We start from the raw sequence: 26,525 nt of genomic DNA, 5'->3' as shown, positions 1-26,525 counted from the left end.
ATTTGGAAAAGCATGGCCTAATTAGGGACAGTCAGCATGGCTTTGTGCAGATCCGGTCGTGTCTTATTAACTTAATTGAATTTTTCGAGGACGTGACGAATATGATTCATGAGGATAGAGCAGTGGTTGTTATTTACATTGATTTTAGTAATGCTTTCGATAAGGTCCCTGAAGGTACACTCCTCCCAAAGATTAAGATGCATGAGATCTGTGGTGACATGGCTGCATGGATTCAGAATTGGCTTGCTCATAGAAGGCAGAGAGCAGTGGTGGAAGGGTGTTTCTCAGCCTGGAGGCCCGGACTAGTGGCATTCTGCAGAGATCCATACTGGGACCTCTGCTATTTGTGATATTATACAAATGGCTTAGATGCAAATTTAGGTGGGTGTGTTAATAAGTTTCCAGATGATACAAAGATCGGATGTGGATAGTGTAGAAAGTTATCAAAGAATACAGCAGGATATAGATAAGTAGCAGATATGGGTGGAGAAGTGGTAGATGGGGCTTAATCCGCGTAAATTATAAGTTGGTGCACTTTGGGAGATCAAATGTTAAGGAAAAGTATATAGTTAAAGGCAGGTCTCTGAGCAGCATTCAAGAGTTTAAGTCCAAAGCTCCCAGAAAGTAGCCACGCAAGTAGATAAGGTGGTAAAGAAGGCGTATGGCATGCATGCCTTCATTGGTTGGGAAATTGAGTACAAGACATGTTCCAGCTTTATAAGACTTTGGGTAGCTACACTTAGAGCATTGTGCTCAGTTCTTGTCACAACATTACAGGAAGGGTGTGGAGAATTTGAAGAGGATGCAGAAGAGGTTTACCAGGATGCTGCCTGGATTAAAGAGTACGAGCTAAAAGGCGAGGCTAGGAAATCTTGCTTCAGAGATAGTAGGAACTGCAGGTGCTGGAGAATCCGAGATAACAACATGTAGAGCTGGAGGAACACAGCAGGCTCAGCAGCATCAGAAGAGCAGGAAGGCTGACGTTTCAGGCCTAGACCCTTCTTCAGAAATAGTGGAGGGGAAGGGGGTTCTGAAATAAATAGGGAGAGAGGGGGAGATGGATACAAGATGGATAGAGGATAAGATAGGTGGAGCGGAGACAGACCAATCAAAGAGGTGGGGATGGAGCCAGTAAAGAAGAGTGTAGGTGGGGAGGTAGGGAGGAGCTAGGTCAGTGCAGGGAGGACGGACAGGTCAAGGTGGCGGATGAGGTTAGTGGGTAGGAGATAGGGATGGGGCTTGAGGTGGGAGGAGGGGATCAGAGGAAGGAAGGACAGGTTAGGGAGGCATGGACAAGCTGGGCTGGTTTTGGGATGCAGTAGGGGGAGGGGAGATTTTGAAGCTTGTGGAGCCCACATTGATACCTTTGGGCTGCAGGGCTCCCAAGCAGAATATAAGTTGCTGTTCCTGCAACCTTCAGGTAGCATCATTGTGGCACTGCGGGAAGCACAGGATGGACATGTCATCTGCGGAATGGGATGGGGTGTTGAAATGGTTCGCGACGGGGAGGTGCAGTTGTTTAGTGTAAACCGAGCGTAAGTGTTCTGCAAAGCGGTCCCCAAGCCTCCGCTTGGTTTCCCCGATGTTGAGGAGGCCACAACAGGAACAGTGGATGCAGTATACCACATTAGCAGATGTGCAGATGAACATCTGCTTGATGTGGAAAGTCTTCTTGGGGCCTGGGATGGGGGTGAGGGAGGAGGTGTGGGGGCAAGTGTTGCACTTCCTGCAACTCGTCTCTGACCTGCTCTTCTAGACTTAATCTATAAAGTTGGTATGGTTCAGTTTCTTTTCAATCTTCAGGGTACTGATTGAGGATTCAGTGATGGTAATGCCATTGAACATGAGAGGGTGATGGTTGGATTCTTGTTGGAGATGGTTATTGTTCAGCACTTGTGTAGTTCAAATGTTAATTTCCACTTATCAGTTAAATTCTGGTAGTAGTCCAGATTTTGTTCTATTTAGACACAGACTACTTCAGTATCAGCAAAGTCCACAAATAGTGCCGAACATTGTGCAATCGTTGGTGAATGTACCTAGTTCAAATCTTGTGATGGAATTAAAGTCATTAATGAAGCAGCGGAAGATGGTTGGGCCTAGGATACAGCCCTAAGGAACTCCTGCAGAGGTGTCTGGAGCTGTGATGACCACCTCCAGCAGCCAAAACTACATTCCTCTTTTTTTTTCCCTTTTTTCATTCACGTGATGAGGGCATCACACGCTAGCCAGCATTTATTGCAGTTAAAATTCAACCACATCGCTGTGGGTCTGGAGTCACATGTAGGCCAGACCAGGTAAAGATGGCAGTTGCCTTCCCTAAAAGGAGTTCCCACCCCCTTGACCTGTCCGTCCTCGCCAAACTGACCTATCCCCTCCCTGCCTCCCCATCTACACTCACCTCTACTGGCTCCACTCCCGCCCCTTTAACTTGTCTGTCTCCTCTCCACATATCTTCTCCTGTATCCATCTTCGATCCACCTCCTCCTCTCTCCCTGTTTATTTCGGAACCCTCCCCCCTCCCCCTTTTCTGATGAAGGGCCTGGGCCCGAAACGTCAGCTTTTGTGCTCCTAAGATGCTGCTTGGCCTGTGGTGTTAATCCAGCTCCACACTTTGTTATCTCCATCACGATGAGAATATTTTTGGAGCCTCCTCCTCCAGTGAATTGTTTAACTGCCCACCAAATTGATATTAAACAAATATTTTGCATCAGTTTTTACTGTGGAGAAAGACATGGAGGTTGGGAACTTGGGGAGATAAATATTGATCTCTTGAAAGCAGTCCACATTACACAAGAGGAGGTGCTGGAGATCTTAAGAAACATAAAGCTGGAAAAATCTCCAGGACATGACGTGTATCCTAGAATGTTGTGGGGAGTTAGGGAAGTAGTTGTGGGGCTCATAGCAGAGATATTTGTATCATCTGTAGCAACGGGTGAGGTACCAGAGAACTGGACAGTGGCTAATTCTGTGCTTTTATTTAAGAAAGGCTTCAGGGAGTATTCTGGGAACTGTAGACTGGTGAGTCTGACATCAGTGGTAAGTATGTTTTGGCTGGGATTTGGAGAGAAAGGATTTACATGCATTTGGAAAAGCAAAGACCAATTCAGGATCGTCAGCATTGCTTCGTGCGTGAGAAATCGTGTCTCGCAAACTTGATTGAACTTTTTGAGTCAGAAGTCACATGACACCATGTTATAGTCCAACAGGTTTATTTGAAATCACAGGCTTACAGAGCGTAGCCCCTTTGTCGGGTGAAGTGAGAGAGTGAGCGAGTTCAAAATTAGAGGGCATATTTTTTAGGTGAGAAGAGAAAGATGCCTGAGGGGCAATGTTTTCACAATCTGTACGTAGAATAAACTGCCAGAGGAAGCGGTAGATGCAGGTAAGATCACAACATTTAAAAGATATTTGGATAGGTGCATGATTGGGAAAGGTTTAGAGGGGTAAGGGCCAAACACAGGCAAGTAGGACTAGTTTAATTTGGAAAACTTGATTGGCATGTAGGAGTTGGTCTGAAAGGTCTGTTTCCGTGCTGTATGACACTATGACTCATCACCATTCACAACTGGATGTGACAGGACTGCAGAGTTTAGATCTGATCCATTGATTGTGGGATCACATAGCTGTATCAGTTGCTGTTTGGCATGCTCTTTGTTAGCTTGCTTTTTCCCACGTTATACCCATTTGCCAATTTCTTTTTCCACTCACTCAAACCAAGTATATCCGTCTAAACAAAAACTGAAAGAAGTTTGGATGCTGTAAATCAGGAACAAAAGCACAAATGCTGAAAAAGCTCAGCAGGTCTGTGAAGAAAAAATCAGAATTAATGTTTCAGATCTGAAAACCCATCCTCAGAATGGATGATGGCTGGGAAAACATCAGTTATATGCTTTGTTTTTGTATATCCATCTAAACTTCTTTCTGACTTCTTCACAATATCTTGTCATGTGTCATGTGCCTTCATCTTCCTGATCTAAGTCATTGACGTGAAGTCAGTCTACTTCATAGCGTGGGCAGCACGGTGGCTCAGTGGTCAGTGACAGGGACCCGGGTTCAATTCCACTGTTGGGTGACTGTCTGTTGAATGGCACATACTCCCCATGTCTGTTTGGGTTTCCTCTGGGTGCTCTGCTTTCCTCCCACAATCCTAAGATATGCAGGCTAGGTGGATTGGCCATACTAAATGGGATGTGGAGGCTAGGGGGATCAGCCATGGGAAATGTAGCATTACAGATATAGGATAGGGGGTTTGGATTTGGATGGATGCTCTTCGGAGTGTTGGTGTGGACTTGATCGGCTGAATGGCCTGATTTCACACTGTAGGGATTCTTTGTTTCACATGATTGCAATTTCAGTGTCCCTTGCATGTCCTGATTTACAACCATGATTGTTTTTTTTTGTACAATCATGCTTTTTGTATCATCCAAAGGAGCAAAAGACAGGAATAAAATATTTGCTCATTTAATCCATCATGTCCTTAAGTAACTATTTTTAACTATCATTCCCTCATGTTAGAAGACCAGCACCCATTTTACCTCCTTCAGCTCTTAACTATCTGTTTTATATAGCCAACTAGCTTCCTCACAATATCTTATTTCTCTCACCTGATTAACCTTTTAGTTATTCTCTGTCGTCCTTCATATTCTGACCAAACAGAGAGAAGGGAGAGACAACTAGTGATAGTTTAACCTGAAGATTACCATGCCTCAGGAGAGGGGAGAAGTTGATGCTCAGCTATGTGGGAATTGAACCCACATTTTTACTGTCATAGAGTCATAGAGTTTTACAGCATGGAAACAGGCCCTTCAGCCCAAACTGGTCCATACTGACCATGATGCCCACTCAGTTAGTTTCAATTGCCCACATTTGGCCCATATCCCTCTAAACCCTTCCCATTCATGTACTTATCCAAATGTTTTTCAATTGTTACTACTGTCTCAACCACTTTCTCTGGCAGCCCATTTCCACATACACTCTCTGTGTGAAGAAGTTGCCCCTCAGGTCCTTCTTAAATCTTTCCCCTCTCACCTTAAATCTATGCCCTCCAGTTTTTAATCCTCCATCTCTAGGAAAAAGACTACATGCATTCATCCTATCTATGCCCGTCATGATCTTATACACCTCAATAAGGTCACCCCTCATTCTACTACATTCCAAGGAATAAAGTCCTATCCTGGTGAACACCCCCCCATAACTCAGGCCTACTTGTCCTGGGCAATATCCTTGTAAATCTTATTTGCACAGTTTCCAGTTTAACTATGTCTTTCCTTCAACAGGGTGATCAAAACTGTATACAATACTCCAAGTTAATAAAATGTGAGGCTGGATGAACACAGCAGGCCAAGCAGCATCTCAGGAGCACAAAAGCTGACGTTTCGGGCCTAGACCCTTCATCAGAGAGGGGGATGGGGTGAGGGCTCTGGAATAAATAGGGAGAGAGGGGGAGGCGGACCGAAGATGGAGAGAAAAGAAGATAGTTGGAGAGGGTATAGGTGGGGAGGTAGGGAGGGGATAGGTCAGTCCAGGGAAGACGGACAGGTCAAGGAGGTGGGATGAGGTTAGTAGGTAGATGGGGGTGCGGCTTGGGGTGGGAGGAAGGGATGGGTGAGAGGAAGAACAGGTTAGGGAGGCAGAAACAGGTTGGACTGGTTTTGGGATGCAGTGGGTGGAGGGGAAGAGCTAGGCTGGTTGTGTGGTGCAGTGGGGGGAGGGGACGAACTGAGCTGGTTTTGGGATGCGGTGGGGCAAGGGGAGATTTTGCACCTGGTCCACATTGATACCATTAGGCTGCAGGGTTCCCAGGCGGAATATGAGTTGCTGTTCCTGCAACCTTCGGGTGGCATCATTGTGGCACTGCAGGAGGCCCATGATGGACATGTCATCTAAAGAATGGGAGGGGGAGTGGAAATGGTTTGCGACTGGGAGGTGCAGTTGTTTGCTGCGAACTGAGCGGAGGTGTTCTGCAAAGCGGTCCTCAAGCCTCCGCTTGGTTTCCCCAATGTAGAGGAAGCCACACCGGGTACAGTGGATGCAGTATACCACATTGGCAGATGTGCAGGTGAACCTCTGCTTAATGTGGAATGTCATCTTGGGGCCTGGGATGGGGGTGAGGGAGGAGGTGTGGGGGCAAGTGTAGCATTTCCTGCGGTTGCAGGGGAAGGTGCCGGGTGTGGTGGGGTTGGAGGGCAGTGTGGAGCGAACAAGGGAGTCAAGGAGAGAGTGGTCTCTCCGGAAAGCAGACAGGGGTGGGGATGGAAAAATGTCTTGGGTGGTGGGGTCGGATTGTAGATGGCGGAAGTGTCGGAGGATGATGCGTTGTATCCGGAGGTTGGTGGGGTGGTGTGTGAGAACGAGGGGGTCCTCTTTGGGCGGTTGTGGCGGGGGCGGGGTGTGAGGGATGTGTTGCGGGAAATGAGGGAGACGCGGTCAAGGGCGTTCTCGATCACTGTGGGGGGAAAGTTGCGGTCCATGAAGTACTTGGACATCTGGGATGTGCAGGAGTGGAATGTCTTATCGTGGGAGCAGATACGGCGGAGGCGGAGGAATTGGGAATAGGGAATGGAATTTTTGCAGAGGGTGGGTGGGAGGAGGTGTATTCTAGGTAGCTGTGGGAGTCGGTGGGCTTGAAATGGACATCAGTTACAAGCTGGTTGCCTGAGATGGAGACTGAGAGGTCCAGGAAGGTGAGGGATGTGCTGGAGATAGCCCAGGTGAACTGAAGGTTGGGGTGGAAGGTGTTGGTGAAGTGGATGAACTGTTCGAGCTCCTCTGGGGAGCAAGAGGCGGCGCCGATACAGTCATCAATGTACTGGAGGAAGAGGTGGGGTTTGGGGCCTGTGTAGGTGGGGAAGAGGGACTGTTCCACGTAGAGGGACGTAGATGGAGACACTCTCAGTCTCCATCTCAGGCAACCAGCTTGTACCTGATGTCCGTTTCAAGCCCACCGACTCCCACAGCTACCTAGAATACACCTCCTCACACCCACCCTCCTGCAAAACTTCCATCCCCTATTCCCAATTCCTCCGCCTCCGCCGCATCTGCTCCCACGATAAGACATTCCACTCCCGCACATCCCAGATGTCCAAGTACTTCAAGGACCGCAACGTTCCCCACACAGTGATCGAGAACGCCCTTGACCGCGTCTCCCGCATTTCCCGCAACACATCCCTCACACCCCGCCCCCGCCACAACCGCCCAAAGAGGATCCCCCTCGTTCTCACACACCACCCCACCAACCTCCGGATACAACGCATCATCCTCCGAAACTTCTGCCATCTACAATCCGACCCCACCACCCAAGACATTTTTTCATCCCCGCCCCTGTCTGCTTTCCGGAGAGAGCACTCTCTCCGTGACTCCCTTGTTCGCTCCACACTGCCCTCCAACCCCACCACACCCGGCACCTTCCCCTGCAACCGCAGGAAATGCTACACTTGTCCCCACACCTCCTCCCTCACCCCCATCCCAGGCCCCAAGATGACATTCCACATTAAGCAGAGGTTCACCTGCACATCTGCCAATGTGGTATACTGCATCCACTGTACCCGGTGCGGCTTTCTCTACATTGGGGAAACCAAGCGGAGGCTTGGGGACCGCTTTGCAGAACACCTCCGCTCAGTTCGCAACAAACAACTGCACCTCCCAGTCGCAAACCATTTCCACTCCCCCTCCCATTCTCTTGATGACATGTCCATCATGGGCCTCCTGCACTGCCACAATGATGCCACCCGAAGGTTGCAGGAACAGCAACTCATATTCCGCCTGGGAACCCTGCAGCCATATGGTATCAATGTGGACTTCACCAGTTTCAAAATCTCCCCTTCCCCCACTGCATCCCTAAACCAGCCCAGTTCATCCCCTCCCCCCACTGCACCACACAACCAGCCCAGCTCTTCCCCCCCACCCACTGCATCCCAAAACCAGTCCACCCTGTCTCTGCCTCCCTAACCGGTTCTTCCTCTCACCCATCCCTTCCTCCCACCCCAAGCCGCACCCCCAGCTACCTACTAACCTCATCCCACCTCCTTGACCTGTCCGTCTTCCCTGGACTGACCTATCCCCTCCCTACCTCCCCACCCACACCTTCTCCACCTATCTTCTTTACTCTCCATCTTCGGTCCGCCTCCCCCTCTCTCCCTATTTATTCCAGTTCCCTCCCCCCATCCCCCTCTCTGATGAAGGGTCTGGGCCCGAAACGTCAGCTTTTGTGCTCCTGAGATGCTGCTTGGCCTGCTGTGTTCATCCAGCCTCACATTTTATTATCTTGGAATCTCCAGCATCTGCAGTTCCCATTATCTCGGAGGCTTGGGGACCGCTTTGCAGAACACCTCCGCTCGGTTCGCAATAAACAACTGCACCTCCCAGTTGCGAACCATTTCCACTCCCCCTCCCATTCTTTAGATGACATGTCCATCATGGGCCTCCTGCAGTGCCACAGTGATGCCACCCGAAGGTTGCATGAACAGCAACACTTATTCCGCTTGGGAACCCTGCAGCCCAATGGTATCAATGTGGACTTCACCAGCTTCAAAATCTCCCCTTCCCCCACCGCATCCCAAAACCAGCCCAGTTCGTCCCCTCCCCCCACTGCACCACACAACCAGCCCAGCTCTTCCCCTCCCCCCACTGCATCCCAAAACCAGCCCAGCCTGTCTCTGCCTCCCTAACCTGTTCTTCCTCTCACCCATCCCTTCCTCCCACCCCAAGCCGCACCTCCATTTCCTACCTACTAACCTCATCCCACCTCCTTGACCTGTCCGTCTTCCCTGGACTGACCTATCCCCTCCCTACCTCCCCACCTATACTCTCCTCTCCACCTATCTTCTTTTCTCTCCATCTTTGGTCTGGCTCCCCCTCTCTCCCTATTGATTCCAGAACCCTCACCCCATCCCCCTCTCTGATGAAGGGTCTAGGCCCGAAACGTCAGCTTTTGTGCTCCTGAGATGCTGCTTGGCCTGCTGTGTTCATCCAGCTTCACACTTTATTATCTTACGTTGTGTTAGGTTTTATTGGTAGAGGGATTGAGTTCCGGAGCCGTGATGTCATGCTCCAACTGTACAAAATGCTCGTGCGGCCTCATTTGGAATATTGCTTACAGTTCTGGTCGCCCCATTACAGGAAGGATGTGGAAGCATTGGAAAAGTTGCAGAGGAGATTTACCAGGATGTTGCCTGGTCTGGAGCGAAGGTCTAATGAAGAAAGGCTGAGGGACTTGGCTCTGTTCTCATTGGAGAGAAAAAGGCTAAGAGGGGATTTAATAGATGATCAGAGGATTAGATTTGGTGGGCAGTGAGTGTCTTTTTCGTAGGATGATGATGTCAGCTTGTACGAGGGGGCATAGCTACAAATTGAGGGGTGATAGATTTAAGATAGATGCCAGAGGCAGGTTCTTTACTCAGACAGTGGTAAGGGCCTGGAATGCCCTGCCTGCCAATGTCGTTAACTCAGCCACATTTTGGGCATTTAAACAATCCTTGGATAAGCGTATGGATGATGACGGGATAGTGTAGGGGGAGGTGCTTAGATTAGTTCACAGGTCGGTGCAACATTGAGGGCCGAAGGGCCTGTTCTGTGCTGTATTGTTCTATGTTCTACGTTCTAATCAGTAATGTAATTCCCCCACTTCTTTTGCATCCCTCTCTGTCTTGCCTAAAACATCTAAATCCTGGAATGTTAAGCTGCCAATGTTTTCCCTATCTCAACCATGTCCCTGTAATAGCTGCAACATCTATGTAATAATCCAAGCTCTAAGTTCATCTGTCTTACATGTCATACTCCTCCCATTAAAACAAATACACTTCCAACTGCCAGTTCCACCATGTTCAGTAACCTGTCCCCCTATGTTGTTCCTTTAGCCTTACTGGTCTTTGTCTCTAACTCCTTCTTGGCCATTTCACTTACTGACCTACTGCCCTGTTTCCCACTCACCCGCCATAGTAGTTTAAACCTCCCAAATAGCAGTCGCAAGGATATTGGTGCCTCTCCAGTTTCAGTGCAACCCATTCTTCTTGTACAGGTCCCACCTGCCCTAAGAGACATCCCAATAATCGAGATATCTGAAGTCCTCCCTCTTACAGCAGCTCTTTAGCCACTTATTTAACTGTTCTATCTTCTTGTTCCTAGTCTCACTGGGACATGGCGCAGGGAGTCATCTGGAGAGGTCCTGCTTTTTAACTTAGTACTAATGTTCTTTGCAGGACCTCGTCACTCTTCATGCCGTTTTGTTAGTACCAGTGTGTGGCATAACTTCTGGCTGTTTGCCCTCCCTTCTAGGAGTGACCCACAGCCACTCAGAAAAATTTTTACATACTTTACCAGCAATTTCTATTTTTGTTTTAGATCTGGAGCATCTCCAGTTCTTTGTTTTATTTAGCTGAGCTCCATTTTACTGGTCACAACTAATCAGATAGTCTCCCAATGATTGACTGTATCAATTTACATTTGAAGAATGATCAGCAGGCAAGGTTCTGGAATGCTAAAAGTATCCTTGTAATCCATACCGCTGCACAAGTTAAGAAGTTTGGATGAATAGGGAGAGGACTGCAATAATGATGGCTTCAACTTGCAGACCTTAACTTTCATATCCTTTCTGCATTTCAGATTTTATAGTTTTTGTTGCCTCTGTTGCTGTGATAGCTGCTGGGACCAAGGGAAATATCTTTGCCACTTCAGCACTTCGTAGCATGAGGTTCCTACAGATTCTTCGGATGGTACGGATGGATCGTAGGGGTGGAACCTGGAAGTTGTTGGGATCTGTTGTGTATGCTCACAGTAAGGTCAGTCCAGCTTTGTGTGCCTCCCTTTTCTTCTTATTCTACCTAACCTCAATGTTGCAATATTTTCTGGCTAATTTTCTCTCTTCCTTGTCTGAAAGGATGGGCTACTGCCAGAGGGACACATACTCCAGTCCTTCAGTCAAGTGCCTTTTCTTTATATTTCTGTTTGAATTGGTCTCTCATTGAGCACATTGCCTTAAAGGACTTCACAACCAGAAATAATCACTATGCTCAAATATTGCTGTACAGCAGTGGTCAGTTTGTGATGCTAAAAGCCAGTAATTAGTTAACTTACTCCAACTCCCTAATTTAAAACTACTAGTGATAAATTGCAACTATTCTCTCTTGAAAAAGGATTGCTTTCTTATTTTTGGCCTCCAGAGTTAATTTCTGGCAGAGTAAATGTGGGGCAGCGAAATTAGTATGGAGTTCCCTTTACACAGCCTGCATTTCTGTATTTATTTCTAGAGATTTTTGTTATTTAGCATTTTTCTCCTCTTAACAGCATTCTATTTTGTGGGGACAATTTTAACCTTGTAATATTGTGTAAAATGGATGCGATCAATTTGTCATCTGTTTAACATACCTTCTGACGTTTACTTGAATTGAAATGAATAATAACAATGAGATCACATAATAGAGCACATTCCACTGCCATGCTGCGTTAAATCACTGATGTTACAATTACAGAGCTATTCATAGCGCAGTACAGCATTGAAACAGATCCTTTGGTCCAACTCATCCATGCTGACCAGGTTTCCCAAACTAAACTAACCCCATTTGCCTACATTTGGCTCTTATCTCTCTAAACCTTTCCCATACATATACCTGTCCAGATATCTTTTAAATGCTGTAACTTTACTCACATCTACCACTTTCTCTGACTGTTTATTCAACATACGGATCACCCTCTGGGTGGAAGTGTTGCCTCTCAGGTATTTTTCTCCTCTCACCTTAAAAATATGCCCTAACTTTGAACTCCCCCATCCTAGGGAAAAAGATCTTTGCTATTCAGCTTACCTATGCCCCTCATAATTTTATAAACTACTCCTCAACATCCTGTGCACCAGTGAAAAAAGTCCCAGACTATCAGACGCTCCATATAACTCAAAACTTTTAGTCCCGGCTACTTCCTCGTAAATCTTTTCTGACCCCTCTCCAATTTCATAATATCCTTCCTATAGAGGTAATCCAAAAGCGATTTCACCAATGTCCTGTACAACCTCAACATGATGTCCGAACTCCTAAACACAGTAGTCTGAACAATGAAAGAAGGCATGCTAAACGCCTTCTTAACCAACCTGTCTATTGTGATATAATTTTCTAAGAATTATGTGCCTGAACCCCTAGGTCTGTTTCACACAGATTCTGAGGAAGGGTCACAAGACCTGAAATGTTAAATCTGACTTTTTTTCTTCGCAGTTCCTTCCAGACCTGATGAGCTTTTCCAGCAACTTCTGTTTTTGTTCCTGATTCGCAGCATTGGCAGTTCTTTCCATTTTCCCTAGGCCTGTCTTTTGGACAACGCTACCCAAGGCCCTACCATTATGTGAATAAGACCTGCCCTTGTTTGTTTTACCAAAATGCAATACTTCACATTTATTCAAATTAAACTCCATCCGTCACTCCTCAGCCTATTGGCCTGGTTGATCGAGATCTCTTTCTACTATAGATGACCTTCACCATCTATGATACCACCAATTTTGGTGTCATTCGTAAACGTACTAACAATGCATCCTATATTTTCATCCAAATCAATTATCTAAATAACCATCAACAGTGCATCCAGCACCAAATCCTGTAGAACACTGCTGGTCACAGGCCTCTAGTCTCAGTTACAACCCACAACCACCACCCTCTGTGTCCTATTGTCAAGGCAGTTTTTATCTATTTGGCTAGCCCTCCCTGAATCCCATGTGTTCTAACTTTACTAACTGGTCTACCATGCAGAATCTTCTCAAAGGCCTTGCTAAAGTCCAGGTACTTAACTCTACTGCTCTGCCCTCATCTATCTTCTTGGTTTCATGCTCAAAAAACTCAATCAAGTTTGTGGGCACAGTTTCCCAAACACAAAGCCATGCTGACTATCACTAATCAGTCCTTGCCTGTCCTCTACTTGAAGCCTTTCCCTGCCTGGTTCATGCCCAGTAACTATCAAGCTGAAAAATGAATCCTCTTATAAGAATTTCCCTTGCACTGAGAAGGCTTCAGGCCAATCCCTATCCAACAACTTGCTTTGAGAAGTCTGCTCATATTTTGACAGTTGTGACAGAGTCAACAACATTCCAAATCAAACAATCCAAACCATTCGAAGAAACATTGATGTCTCAACGTTAGCAGATCCTGTAAAAATTTCCAGGATCCAGGGTGGCATCATTGCCAAAAACTACTCAGTTCTTCCTTATGATGTGTCCAACCTTATTTGGAAGCCATCTCTTTGTTTTGAAATATATTGTTCACAGACCACATATTAACACACAGTTGTAAAATTATCACTGTCTAACTATAGAACATATTAATGAGCTGCAGATTCACCACCCATTTTACACTACAGAATTAGGAGCAGAGTACTGGCTGGTACAGCATGTTAGGCATAATCCTTTCATTGCAAAACTCTGTGTTCAGCATTAAGTGAATTGAAAGTCTTGTGTCTTTGCTGGTTCCTCTATGAAATAAGTTTAGAAGGTTCACTGCAAAAGCTACTTCAACTTGATAAACTGGAATGATGCTGTGCTTTTTAAAAGAGATTTGTTATGTGTTGTTTCTTTTGAAGAGGAATTTTGACACCAAAGTGCCACCATGGCTGCTTCAGAAACAGTGGGTAAACAGCTTTGAGATCCTTGGGTGCCTTTTTTAAAATTAGACAAAAGAAACATGAATGAATAGAGTCAAGCTCACACAGATCAAGGGTTTTAATTTTGATTTCAGTTGGAATTAGGTTTTTTGGAGTTGAAGCTGATAGATACAGCTCTGTCTCTGCTGCACCAAAAAGCTTGTATTTGCTGTGTTCTACTACATTGTTTCTTTTGGTGTTCTTTGCTCCTGGATTGGAGATTGTTCTCACATGCTATCTGTTTTGCTGAATTTGCTTTTGCAGGGGGGTGTTTATGGGATACTACTATATTGGAACAGTCAAATGACTAGTGATTAAATAATACATTACTTTGTTATGTATTTCAAGAGAGTTAAAGTCTGGAATCTGAAACACAGTGCCTTAGACTTGCCTTTAAACAACATAAAAGTTAAAATCTAGGCTATTTTCTTGATATATATTGAGGGGGTCCATTTGCCTGGTCCATAATGAAGTGTACACAAACACCAGCTGCCAGGAAGTATGCATGCATGTGGTTTGAAGATGATTACTCAATGTTGTTTGTTATGGTATGATTTCAAGCTTAACTATGCTCTCATACATAGTCCAACACAGACATTTTCCTGTAGAAGTTAACCAAGAAGTGGAAGCACAAATTGTTGATTTGATTGCATCGCTTCATATCAGGGACAAGTGATACTAGTTCCCAGCTAAAATCAGCGAATTTAGTACGGCTTTGTTACTTACCTGATGGTGTACATAACAACTGAGGAATCGGGAGGCTGAATTAATTTGCTTTAATTGTTTTGTTCAATGTAGTAAGATGTTGTCTTCTTTCTCTTGCAGGAGCTGATTACAGCCTGGTACATTGGATTTTTAATACTCATTTTCTCTTCTTTCCTCGTTTATCTGGCTGAGAAGGAGGCAAATTCTCAATTTTTGACATACGCAGACTCTCTGTGGTGGGGTACAGTAAGTCCAGATATTAATGTTCTAGTTTATTCTTTTGTTTGGATGGTATTGCAATGATTAAATGCTAATAGGCAGTAATAAAAACAGAAAACGTTTGCAGTATTCAGCAGGTAAGGCAACAGCCTGGAGTGAAATCAAATTATTGGTTGCAATCTTCCCCACCCAAAAGTAGCAGAAAGGTGTTGGGAGGGGACAATAAGTGGGCAGTTAGGTATCACGGAGATCCTCAATGCATATCCAGTACCTCAGGAATTAAGCTGTGGGCAGGAACGCCATGTCACTCTCCTACCAATTGACACACTTCAGAGGTCAGTTAATGACGACTTGTGGGTCCCTTCACAATACTGCCATAATTAACCACAATCCCAGCAGGCATGAACAGTGGCAGTGGTCCCAACTACACTACAGCAGCCTGTTGCTAGATTAGGCAAAATCTATGGGCAATCAGGTGTACAAATGGGGGTCAAGGGATGGCTACTAAAAGTCCTTCCTTCTGACACCCCTAATTCTCCATGATCCCCTTGCTGTTGTTCCTGCATTTCAGTTTACTGTGCTTTGACGGTGATGTTCATCTGACCAAGTTTTGCTGCTGACATCATTCTTAGATCAAAAAGTAGAAGATTCTGCTCAATATTTCAAGTCAGTGACCTTTGTTCAGAACTTAGGCAGAGTGATGAGAACCTGAAAGAAGATTTCAGTGGGCTAGGTCATTCAAGGACCTCAGAGGTAGTAAGTCTGCGTTATTCCTGCATCATAACAGAAAATAGGAAGATAGAGCAGATAGTGAAGAAACACTGCAAAGAGAGCGTTACATATTCCTGAGGCATTGGGACTAGATCTGACATAAGTAGGACCTGTACAAGCCAGAGGACTTGCATCTCAACAGATCTGGGACCAGTATCATGTGGAAGAGGTTTGTTAGTGATATTAAGGATGTATAAACTAGCTTAGCAGAGGTACGGAAACCTAAACATAGATGCAGAAGGAAGATGGAAGTTGGAAATAGATGCAAGAAAATTAGTAAGGAAGTATTGAAGGTTGAGGAAACAACAGCTTAAAAACGAGATAATAAAGGAGTTATTCAATAAATAATGTTATATTTTCAGTGCAAGGAGTCCAATGATTAAATGGATGAGGGCATTGATAGAAATTCATAAGTATGAAACATCTCTGAAATATCTCTGACTTAATGGCAGTTCTTGATGGTAGAGTTTTCAGTCAGAATGGAGCAAGGGATAACAAATGAGGTAGGGCTGCAGTACGGACCAAAGAAAGAATCACAACTGTGATGAAGGCTGATATGCTATAAGGTAAAGAAAACTAGACTATATGGTCAAACTAAAACCACACTTGGACATATCCCATGTACCTTGGAACAGTCACAGGGAGATAAAACAGCAGATATAAAGAACAAAAAAAATTACAGCACAGGAACAGGCCCTTCGGCCCTCCAAGCCATTGCTGATCAAGATTCTCTGTCTAAAACTATCATCTATTTTCTGAAGGTCTGTATCCCTTTGCTCCCCGCCCATCCATGTACCTGTCCAGGTACATCTTAGAAGACACTATCGTGTCTGCGTTTACCACCTCAGCTGGCAACGCGTTCCAGGCACCCACCACCCTCTGTGTAAAGAACTTTTCACGCATATCTCCCCTAAACTTTCCTCCTCTCACTTTGAACTCACAACTCCTAGTAATTGAGTCCCCCGCTCTGGGAAAAAGGTTCTTGCTGTCCACCTTGTCTATACCCCTCATGATTTTGTAGACCTCAATCAGGTTCCCCCTGAATCTTCATCTTTCTAATGAAAATAATCCTAATCTACTCAACCTTTCTTCATAGCTAGTGCCCTCCATACCAAGCAACGTCGTGGTGAACCTCCTCTGCACCCTCTCCAAAGCATCCACATCCTTTTGATAATGTGGCAACCAGAACTGTACACAGTACTCTAAATGTGGCTGAACCAAAGTCCTATACAACTGCAACAAGGACCTGCCAACTCTTGTACTCAGTATCCCATCCGATGAAGGAAAGCATGCCGTATGCCTTCTTGACAACCCTATTGACCTGCGTTGCCACCTTCAGAAAACAATGGACCTGAACACCCAGGTCTCTCTGTTCATTAATTTTCCCCAGGACTTTTCCATTTACTTTATTGTTCGCTCTTGAATTAGATCTTCCAAAATGCATCACCTCGTATTTGTCTGGATTGAACTCTGCCATTTATCTGCCTAACTCTCCAATCTATCTGCCTAACTCTCCAATCTATCTATATTCTGCTGTAATCTCCGACAGTCCCCTTCACTACACTATCTGCTACTCCACCAATCTTAGTGTCATCTACAAACTTGCTAACCAGACCATCTATATCTTCCTCCAAATCATTTATGTATGTCACAAACAGTGGTCCCAGCACAGATCCCTGTGGAACACCACTGGTCACAGGTCTCCAATTTGAGAAACCCCCTTCCACTACTACTCCCTGTCTCCTGTTGTGTAGCCAGTTTTTTTATCCATCTCAGCTAGCACACCCTGGACCCCATGCGACTTCACTTTCTCCATCAGCCTGCCATAGGGAATCTTATCAAACGCCGTACTGAAGTCTATGTATATGACATCAACAGCCTTTCCCTCAATTAACTTTGTCACGTCCTCAAAGAATTCTATTAAGTTGGTAAGACATGACCTTCCCTGCACAAAACCATGTTGCCTATCACTGATAATCCCATTTTCTTCCAAATGGGTATAGATTCTGTCCCTCAGTGTCTTCTCTAGCAGCTTCCCTATCACTGATGTCAGGCTCATCAGTTGATAATTACCTGGATTATCCTTGCTACCCTTCTTAAACAAGGGGACAATATTAGCAATTCTCCAGTGCTCCGGAACCTCACCCGTACTTAAGGATGCTGCTAAGATATCTGTTAAGGCCCCAGCTATTTCGTCTCTCGCTTCCCTCAATAACCTGGGATAGATCCCATCCGGACCTGGGGACTTGTCCACCTTAATGCCTTTGAGGATACCCAACAATTCCTCCCTCCTTATGCTGACTTGACCTAGAGTAATCAAACGTCCATCCCTAACCTCAACATCCGTCATGTCCCTCTCCTTGGTGATTGCCGATGCAAAGTACTTATTAAGAATGTCACCCATTTTCTCTGACTCAACGCATAACTTTCCTTCTTTGTCCTTAAGTGGGCCAATACCTTCTCTAGTTACCCTCTTCCTCTTTATATATGAATAAAAGGCTTTGGGATTTTCTTTAACTATGTTTGCTAAAGATATCTCATAACCCCTTTTAGCCCTCTTAATTCCTTGTTTCAGACTCGCCCTACATTCCCAATATTCTTCCAAAGTTTCGTCTGTCTTCAGTCGCCTAGACCTTATGTATACTTCCTTTCGCCTTTTGACTAGTCTCACAATTTTGCCTGTCATCCATGGTTCCCTAATCTCGCCATTTCTATCCTTCATTTTCACAGGAACATGTCTCTCCTGCACGCTAATCAACCTCTCTTTAAAAGCCTCCCACATATCAAATGTGGATTTACCTGCAAACAGTTTCTCCCAATCTACATTCCCCAGATCCTGCCGAATTTTGGTATAGTTGGCCTTCCCCCAGTTTACAATTCTTCGTTTAGGGCCGCTCTCCATGAGTATTTTAAAATCTACTGAATTGTGGTCACTATTTCCAAAGTAGTCCGCTACTGTAATTTCAACCACCTGACTGGGCTCATTCCCCAACACCACATCCAGTATGGCCCCTTCCCGAGTTGGACTACATACATACTGCTCTAGAAAACCCTCCTAGATGCTCCTTACGAATTCTGCTCCATCTTGACCCCTAACCCTGAGTGAATCCCAGTCAATGTTGGGAAAATTAAAATTCTCCCATCACCACCACCCTGTTGCTCTTACACCTTTCCATCATCTGTTTACATATTTGTACCTCTATCTCATGCTCGCTGTTGGGAGGCCTGTAGAACAGCTCCAACATTGTTACAGCACCCTTTCTATTTCTGAGTTCTGCCCATATTGCCTCACTGCTTGAGTGCTCCATAGTGTCCTTCTTCAGTACAGCTGTGATAAGGTCTTTGACCAGTAATGCAACTCCTCCACCCCTTTTACCTCCCTCTCTATCCTGCCTGAAGCATTGATATCCTGGGACATCTAGTTACCAATCACGCCCTTCCCTCAACCAAGTCTCAGTAATAGCAATAACATCATACTGCCAGGTGCCGATCCAAGCCCTAAGCTCATCTGCCTTATCTAGTCTACTTCTCACATTAAAACAAAGCACCTCAGACCACTTGTCCCTTTGTGTTCATCATCTGCTCCTTGCCTGCTCTTCCCTTTAGTCACGCTGACTTCATTATCTAGTTCCCTGCAGGCTTTAGTTACGACCTTCTTTCTGTCCAATTAGCTGTCCAATATTTGGTTCCCATCCCCCTGCCACATTAGTTTAAACCTTCCTCAACAGCGCTAGCAAAAGCACCCCCAAAGACATTGGTTCCAGTCCGGCCCAGGTGCAGACTGTCCAATTTGTAATAGTGCCACCTTCCCCAGAACCAGCCCCTATTGCCCAAAAGTCTGAATCCCTCCCTCCTGCACCATCTCACAAGCCACGCATTCATCCTGGCTATTCTTTCATTTGTGCTCTGACTAGTATTGGCACTGGTAGCAATCCTGAGATTACTACCTTTGAGGTCCGATTTTTTAAACTTGGCTCCTAACTCCCTGCTTGTAGGACCTCATCCCATCTTCTACCAATATCATTGGTGCCTATGTGCACCACAACAATTGGCTGATCACTGACCCCCTTCAGAATGTTCTGCAGCCGATCTGAGACATCCCTGACCTGTGCACCTGGGAGGCCACCTGCCATTCGGGAGTCTTGTTTTCGACCACAGAACCATCTTTCTACTCCCCTTACAATTGAATCCCCAATGACTTTAGGCCTTCCACTGTTTTTCCTGCCCTTCTATACAGCAGAGTCAGCCACAGTGCCATGAACTTGGATACTGCTGCCTTCCCCTTGTGAGCCATCTCCCCCAACAGTATCCAAAACAGTATACCTGTTTTGGGGGGAGCTAACCGCAGCGGAGACCTGCACTGCCTTCCTGCTCTTTCTCTGCCTTTTGGTCACCCATTCCCTTTCTCCCTCAGCAATCCTAATCTGCAGTGTGACCAATTCGCTAAACATGCTATTCACGACCCCCTCAGCATCGTGTATGCTCCAAAGTGAGTCCATCCGCAGCTCCACATCTGGGATGCGATCTAACAAGAGCTGCAGCTGGACACACTTCCTGCACGTGAAGGAGTCAGGGACATCAGCCATGTCCATGAGCTCCCACGTTGAGCAAGAGGAGCACAACACAGGTCTGAGATCTCCTCCCATTTTTAATCTTAAACTTAATTTAGATAAATGAAAAAGAAACGAAAGAAGTTTTTACCAATCACAGATATAAAAGAAAGGAAATAGAAAAAGCCTTACCTTATCTACACACTACCAAATCTCTTTTTTTGGTTAGTGGAGGAGGGCGGGTGGGAGCCACTACACGTGTCGTGTCTCAAGTTAAGCCGCTGCCCAAATAAATGAAGGCTGCTCCTACTTGTGGTAAGCTTTTTAAAGTGGAAAACCTACATTCCTGGCAGCATCCTCATGCTTTCTTTCTCTCTCTCTCGCTCACTCCTCCTGAAAATGAAGGCAAATTGCTGAAAAGGGTAGAAACTAAAGGGGGTATGAGATTTCAACTATCCAAATATTGCTTTTAATAAATTAACTGTTTCAGCTGCTAATCTTGCAGTTTTAACTCCCTGCTGTTCCATGAGTTCTCACTACTTCAGGAAATGAATTTATGAACTCCACCAAATTAACAGTTTCTCTAAGAGAGTCATATGTTTGATCAATTTTCAATGCGCCTATCCACCTATAAAAGTTACTTCCTTTGATCTTTTCAAACTCGATGTACGTTTGACCAGGCCCCTCCTTAGATTCCTAAAACATTGTCCTCTGATTGTGATGCAAACACCTCACTAGCTCTATCTACCAAATTCGATCGAATTAACCATGCCCGCAAGCTAGTGATCATTTCATTTGTTTAGGCACTTTCTCAAGTGAAATAAAAATGGCTTCTACATCCTTATCATCGACCTTGGTAAAGCATGGATGTATAAAACAAGTGTGGAGGTGCTAGTGTTGGATTGGAGTGGACAAAATCAGAAGTCAAATGACAGCAGGTTATAATCAACTAATTTATTTGAAACCACAAGCTTTCATAGCACAGCTCCTTTGTCAGACAAAGTGAGAGAGAAACACAGAATTTATCGGCAGAGAGCGATCAAGGGCAGAGAGATCAAAAGACCGTGTAAATGGTGCGAGTGGAGTGTCAAATAGTAAGTTTCTGCAGGTGATCTGAAGTGTTGGATGGTGTGACTAAACTAATAGCTGAATAACAAGCAAAAGGATGACATGTAATCCAATCAAATGAGGAAGAGAGATAATGACACAAAATTAAAAATAAGGTAGTGCTGGAGATAAACCAAGTTAATTTGTACAGTTTTGGATTATTTATTACTTTGGTTAGAGTCTCAACATGCTACTGTTGTACCTGTCCTGTTCTTCCAGTCATTTGGTTTGTTTCCAGCATCACCTTATTTTTAATTTTTTACCACTACCTCCGTCATTTTAAATCAACTTTCATTTTTCAGTTTCAGCTTATGAATTTTAAAAGTTGTCTCTTCCTCCCTTTCTTCTGTCATTTTTTTTCCTTTCTTATGCTAGGGCTATTCTTTCTTTTTCTTCTACTTCTGATTTAACAAAAACCGTTTCACTTCCTTTTCATATTCAAGCAGTTTAATTGCAATTGAATTTTAGCCATTTCCAATTATTCTGATTGCACTCATGATAATTGTTGATGCTCAGTTATTGCTGCAATTATCTGCCCTTTCTTCACCGACAAACATAATCCCCACTCTAGTTTGTCTGCCAATTCCAAAAGATTTGCCTTGTGCAAACCTTCCCCAGGTGGTTCCTTCTATACCCTAGAAGCTCTTAGCTATGGAAAGAGCCATTGTTATAATTGTAATTAAACCATCCAAATGCAACGCACAAAAACAGAACATCAAAACTCATCACTCACCATCTTTGAGTCCAATAATCCCAAACCCAATCTGGAATTAGAGATTTTGATCCTAACAAGAGCCCCCAATTTGTAATGGACCAGACCAAACCACTTCAAAACATATTAAGGAGATAGCCTAGACCCTAACATTTATCTCATTTACTTGCAAAATTAAGGGGCTGCATTCCAGCTGTTATTTGATTAGTCAAACTACTAGAATTTAAGCAAAACATACTTTATTCTCACACCACAGTTAAAATACAAACAAAAAAAGAAGAATTGAAATAACTTAAACTCAATAAAATACTTAACAAAATAACATATACTTCAATTACTACTTCTTAACTGTTCCAATATAGCAGCATCCGATAAACATATATCCTTGGTAAAGGCAAATTCAGCAAAACAAATTTCCTTCTCTTGGTATCTCTTCCAGTCCAGAAAAAGGAGCACTGACAGAAAGAATCTAGCAGCAGAGAGAGAGAGCTGTGTTAAGTAGCTTCAACTTCAAAACCTGATTTCAACAACTGAAAGCCAAACTTAAAATTTGGGTCTGTGTGAGCCTAAGTTCATCCGCTCATGCTTTTTTTTTTGTCTATTTTAACAAACAGCCAAAGCTATTTACTTTGCTTTCCATAGTGCAGACGCCTCAGTACCAGATTTGCAAAACTCACCTTCAAGAGAACCAGGACAGACACATCCCTCTTAAAGGCATATATAGTCACAATAATTACAAAAATCCTTACAATTTCCTGACTCATAACCAGAAATCCAAACTCACACCAAATAACATTAAAAATTACACACGCAAATCCCATAGTTTACATCACAACTGGATGCTTCATTTTCATTAAGATGTGGTTCAACAGTAGCCATCTGAATAACTACTTTAACAAACCTGCTATCAATTAAACTTCCCTGAGTAGACATTTCTGTCAATGTAAAATAACTAGCACTCTCCTTATACATGGCAATGTAAAACCATTGATAGCTGAGGCTTTTTTGTCTAATTTTTATGATCTTAATATTCTTCTTCAGATCAGAGATTAGCATTTTAGGTTCTTTCTGAAGCAATTTGTTTACCTCCCAAACATACACACTACCTCTGTTTAATTACAGTTTAAACTTCTGAGTATAGGACATACTTTACCATTCTTCAGGGTACATCACACAGCCTTGTGTGAAGAAAGTTTCTCTTATCTCTAACTTCTTCATCCCACTATTTTAAGTGATTTGCCTGCCCCACTCTGACCAGCATTCCTAGTATCTCTAGGTTTTCTCACTTTTCTTCTGTATCAGCAATCTATTAACCATTGATTAAAGTTTAAATTTAACAATGGATTTGGAGTTTCGTTTTAATCACAGAGGTGATATGGATGCAGATGGAGCCATTCAGCCAGTTGTGCCTGCATTGGCTCTGCAAATAAGCATCATTACTGACTGCCAATCTCTTACTTTTCACCATCACTTGCACAGTATTTTTATCCAAATAATTATCAATTACTCTGTTCAAAGCCTCTAAGAGGCTGCTCAATTTTCATATATCCAATTCTTAAGATAACACAAGTGAGTAAAACAACATTTTGCTGCACATTTGCTTGGATTTGTTCAGTTTGGTTTAATTTCTTCGATCTTATGCTGTGCCAACAGAATTCCACTATTGTTTTACTCTACTTTTCCCAGTGCAGTCAGATGAGGTCTGGGTTGTGAACAGAAGGCAGTCCTCAATCTTGTCAGTGAGCATCAATAACATTATTTGATACACACGCTACATACAGGATAGCGTACGAGAAAGCATCTCTGTGACCTGATCTACTTTCATGTAACCAGACATAATTATGATATGGCTGCTGATACATGTGCTCAGTCGCTGTTATAAGATTAAAGGTATAGTTAACCTTCTACTCCATAACCGGTTTGGAGCAGAAATCTGGCTGTGATATGTCACAGAACAATGAGAGCCGAACAGTGAGAGCTGCTGTCTGCCTGGTTAAAATGATCAAACTACTTGGGGTGAAAAAATAGAATTTAAATTAGTTGAAAAACTCAATTTTAAAAATCTTCTCTAATTTTGCAGGTTACACTAACAACAATTGGCTACGGTGATAAAACTCCACAAACATGGCTTGGTCGCATGTTGGCAGCAGGATTTGCACTATTAGGAGTCTCTTTCTTTGCTCTACCAGCTGTAAGTATATGAGACATATTTTCTGAAAGCTGGTCATATTACCCTCATCAGCAAAATTCACAAAAATTACTAAAGTGAAAGGAAAACAACTTTTATATTGTATGAGGAGAATGAAAAGAGACAAGCAGAGAGACCTTCAAAAATGGCTGGATAAATTTGTCTCTCCCCTTTCTCTGTAAAGTGGCTCTTTCCAATTGTGGTTGAAAGATCAAAAGAAATACATTGAGAAATGCTGAAGATAGAATTCTGAATCCAAAGGGAAAAGAAAGGTCCATGTCCAACGAATCAACTAGTGGACTAAACACTGTCCATTGTGCCATAATTGAAGAATCAGATTAATTGTGAAACCAGCCCATCTGGTTTTATGAATTGGACGTTTGCTACAGAACTTTCTTGTACTGATCACAGTTTTCTCTCCACTCAATATTTGTGTTTTGTCTGCTTCTCTTTGTGCCTGTGGAAATTATAAAAGGGGTAAAGTTTAAGTTACTGTAATTATAAATCATTTTTAAGTGTTTTTGTTAAATTTAAGTATGTTACAATAAATAGTTGTTTTTACTGTTAGTGAAGAAACCTCTTGTGGTTTGCTTTTATCTTGGGTGGCAATCATTTAGAGACAAATTGGACAATCCAATAGTTTCATTAAATTTTCACGTTTGTGGCAACTCTGGAAATAGTGTGACTTGATTCCTGGTATGCCATCCCCATTGAGTCGTGACACAGTTAACTGCCATGATTCGTTTAAAATTTATTTTAAAATACACAGTTTGACTCTGATTAGTCAAAGCATTGCACCCAGAAATGAACCATTTGTTGAGTTGACATGGGTACAGTGTGTGTACTTGTTCTTTCTGTCCGAAATAAGAAATAGGAGCAGGAATAGGCCTTTTGGCCCATTGAGCCTGCTCCACCATTCAATAAGATCATACCTGATCTTTTAATGGACTCGGCTCCACACTTGCGTAGTCACCATACCCTTAATTCCTTCATCGTTCAAAAATCTGTCTGTCTTCGCCTTAAAAACATTGAACAAGATAGCTTCAGCTGCTCCACTGCGCAGGGAATTCCACAAATTCACAAACCTTTGGGTGAAGAAGTTCCTCCTCAACTCAGTCTTAAATCTGCTCCCCCAATTTTGAGGCTATGCCCCCAAGTTCTAGTTTCACCCTCAGTGGAAACAACGTCCCTGCTTCTATCCTATCTATTTCCTTCATCATTTTGATTGTTTATATAAGATCCCCCCTTTGGTCTTCTAAATTCCAGTCATTACAGTCCCAGTCTACTCAATCTCTCATCATAAAGCAACCCACTCAATTCCAAAATCAATTTACCGAACCTCTTCTGCACCGCCTTCAGTGCCAGTACATCCTTTTTCAAGTCAGGAGACCAAAAGGGCTCACCAGCACCCTATACAGCTGCAGTATAACCTCCCTATTTTTAAACTCCATCCCTCCAGCAATGAAGGACAATATTCCATTTGCCTCCTTAATTACCTGTAGCACCTGCAAACCAACTTTTTGTGACTCATGCACAAGGATGTCTAGGTCTCTCTGCACAGCAGCATGCTACAATTTTTCAGCATTTAAGTAGTAGTTCATTTTGCTGTTATTCCTACCAAAATGGATGATCTCACATTTACTAACATTGTATTCCATCTACCAGACCCTTCGCACTCACTTAACCTATCTATATCTCGCTGAAGATTTTCATTGCCCTTTGCGCTCATTTTAGTGTGAAATGCAAATGTTGATAGACTACACTTGGTCAGCAAAAGACATTATAGAGTCATAGAGTCTGATAGCATGGAGACAGACCCTTCAGCCCAAACTGGTCCATGCCAACCAAATGTCCATCCATGCTAACCCCATTTCCCTGCACTTGGCCCATATCCTTCTGAATCTTTCCTATCTATGTATTCATCCAAATGCTTAATAAATGTTGCTAATTTACCCGCCTCAACCACTTCCACTGGCAGCTCATTTCACACGCATACCACTCACTGTATAAAAAAGTTGTCCTTCACATTCCCATGTATTCTTTCCCCACTTACCTTAAATTGATGCCCTTGAGTCCTTGATTCCCCAACCCTCGAAGAAAGACTGAGAGCATTCACTCTATCCATGCCTCTCATGATCTTATATACTTCTATAAGATCCTCCCACAGTCTCCTACGTGCTGAAGAAAAGAGTCCTAGCTTGTCCAACCTCTCCCTGTAATTCAGTCCCTTGAGCTCTGGCAACATCCTTATAAATTTCTTCTGCACACTTTCCAGTTTAATAACATCCTTCCTATACCAAGATGACTAAAACTGAACACAATACTCCGTATGAGACCTCACTAATGTCCTGTACAAGTGCAACATAACTTCCCAACCTCTATAATTATTGCCATAACTGATGAAGGCCAGTGTACCAAAAGCCTTCTTCACTGCCATGTCTACCTGTGAATCCACTTTTAGAGAACCGTACACCTGAACTCCAAGGTCCCTCTGTTCCACTACACTCCTTAAGGCCCTACCATTCACCATGAAAACTCCTACCTTGATTTGACTTTCCAAAATGCAATACCTCACACTTATTTATAATGAACTCCATTTGCTATTTCTCTGCCCACTTGCCCGGCTGATCAAGATCCTGCACAATTTCTGATAGCCATCCTCGCT

At 43.8% G+C, this 26,525-nt stretch overlaps 1 protein-coding gene across 1 annotated transcript in view; it reads left to right on the top strand.

Moving 5' to 3' along the window:
- LOC125464871 (potassium voltage-gated channel subfamily KQT member 4-like) overlaps positions 1–26,525 on the top strand; it is a 534,184-nt gene that overhangs the window by 349,680 nt on the left and 157,979 nt on the right. Inside the window, exons 4-6 of the mRNA XM_059654245.1 lie at positions 10,600–10,775; positions 14,434–14,559; positions 23,753–23,863. Coding sequence (XP_059510228.1) covers positions 10,600–10,775; positions 14,434–14,559; positions 23,753–23,863 — 413 coding nt within the window. The remainder of the gene's footprint in view (positions 1–10,599; positions 10,776–14,433; positions 14,560–23,752; positions 23,864–26,525) is intronic.

Source organism: Stegostoma tigrinum, chromosome 24 (genome assembly GCF_030684315.1).
Source record: "Stegostoma tigrinum isolate sSteTig4 chromosome 24, sSteTig4.hap1, whole genome shotgun sequence".
Taxonomy (NCBI): domain Eukaryota; kingdom Metazoa; phylum Chordata; class Chondrichthyes; order Orectolobiformes; family Stegostomatidae; genus Stegostoma; species Stegostoma tigrinum.
This window is presented reverse-complemented; position numbering and strand designations above follow the sequence as displayed.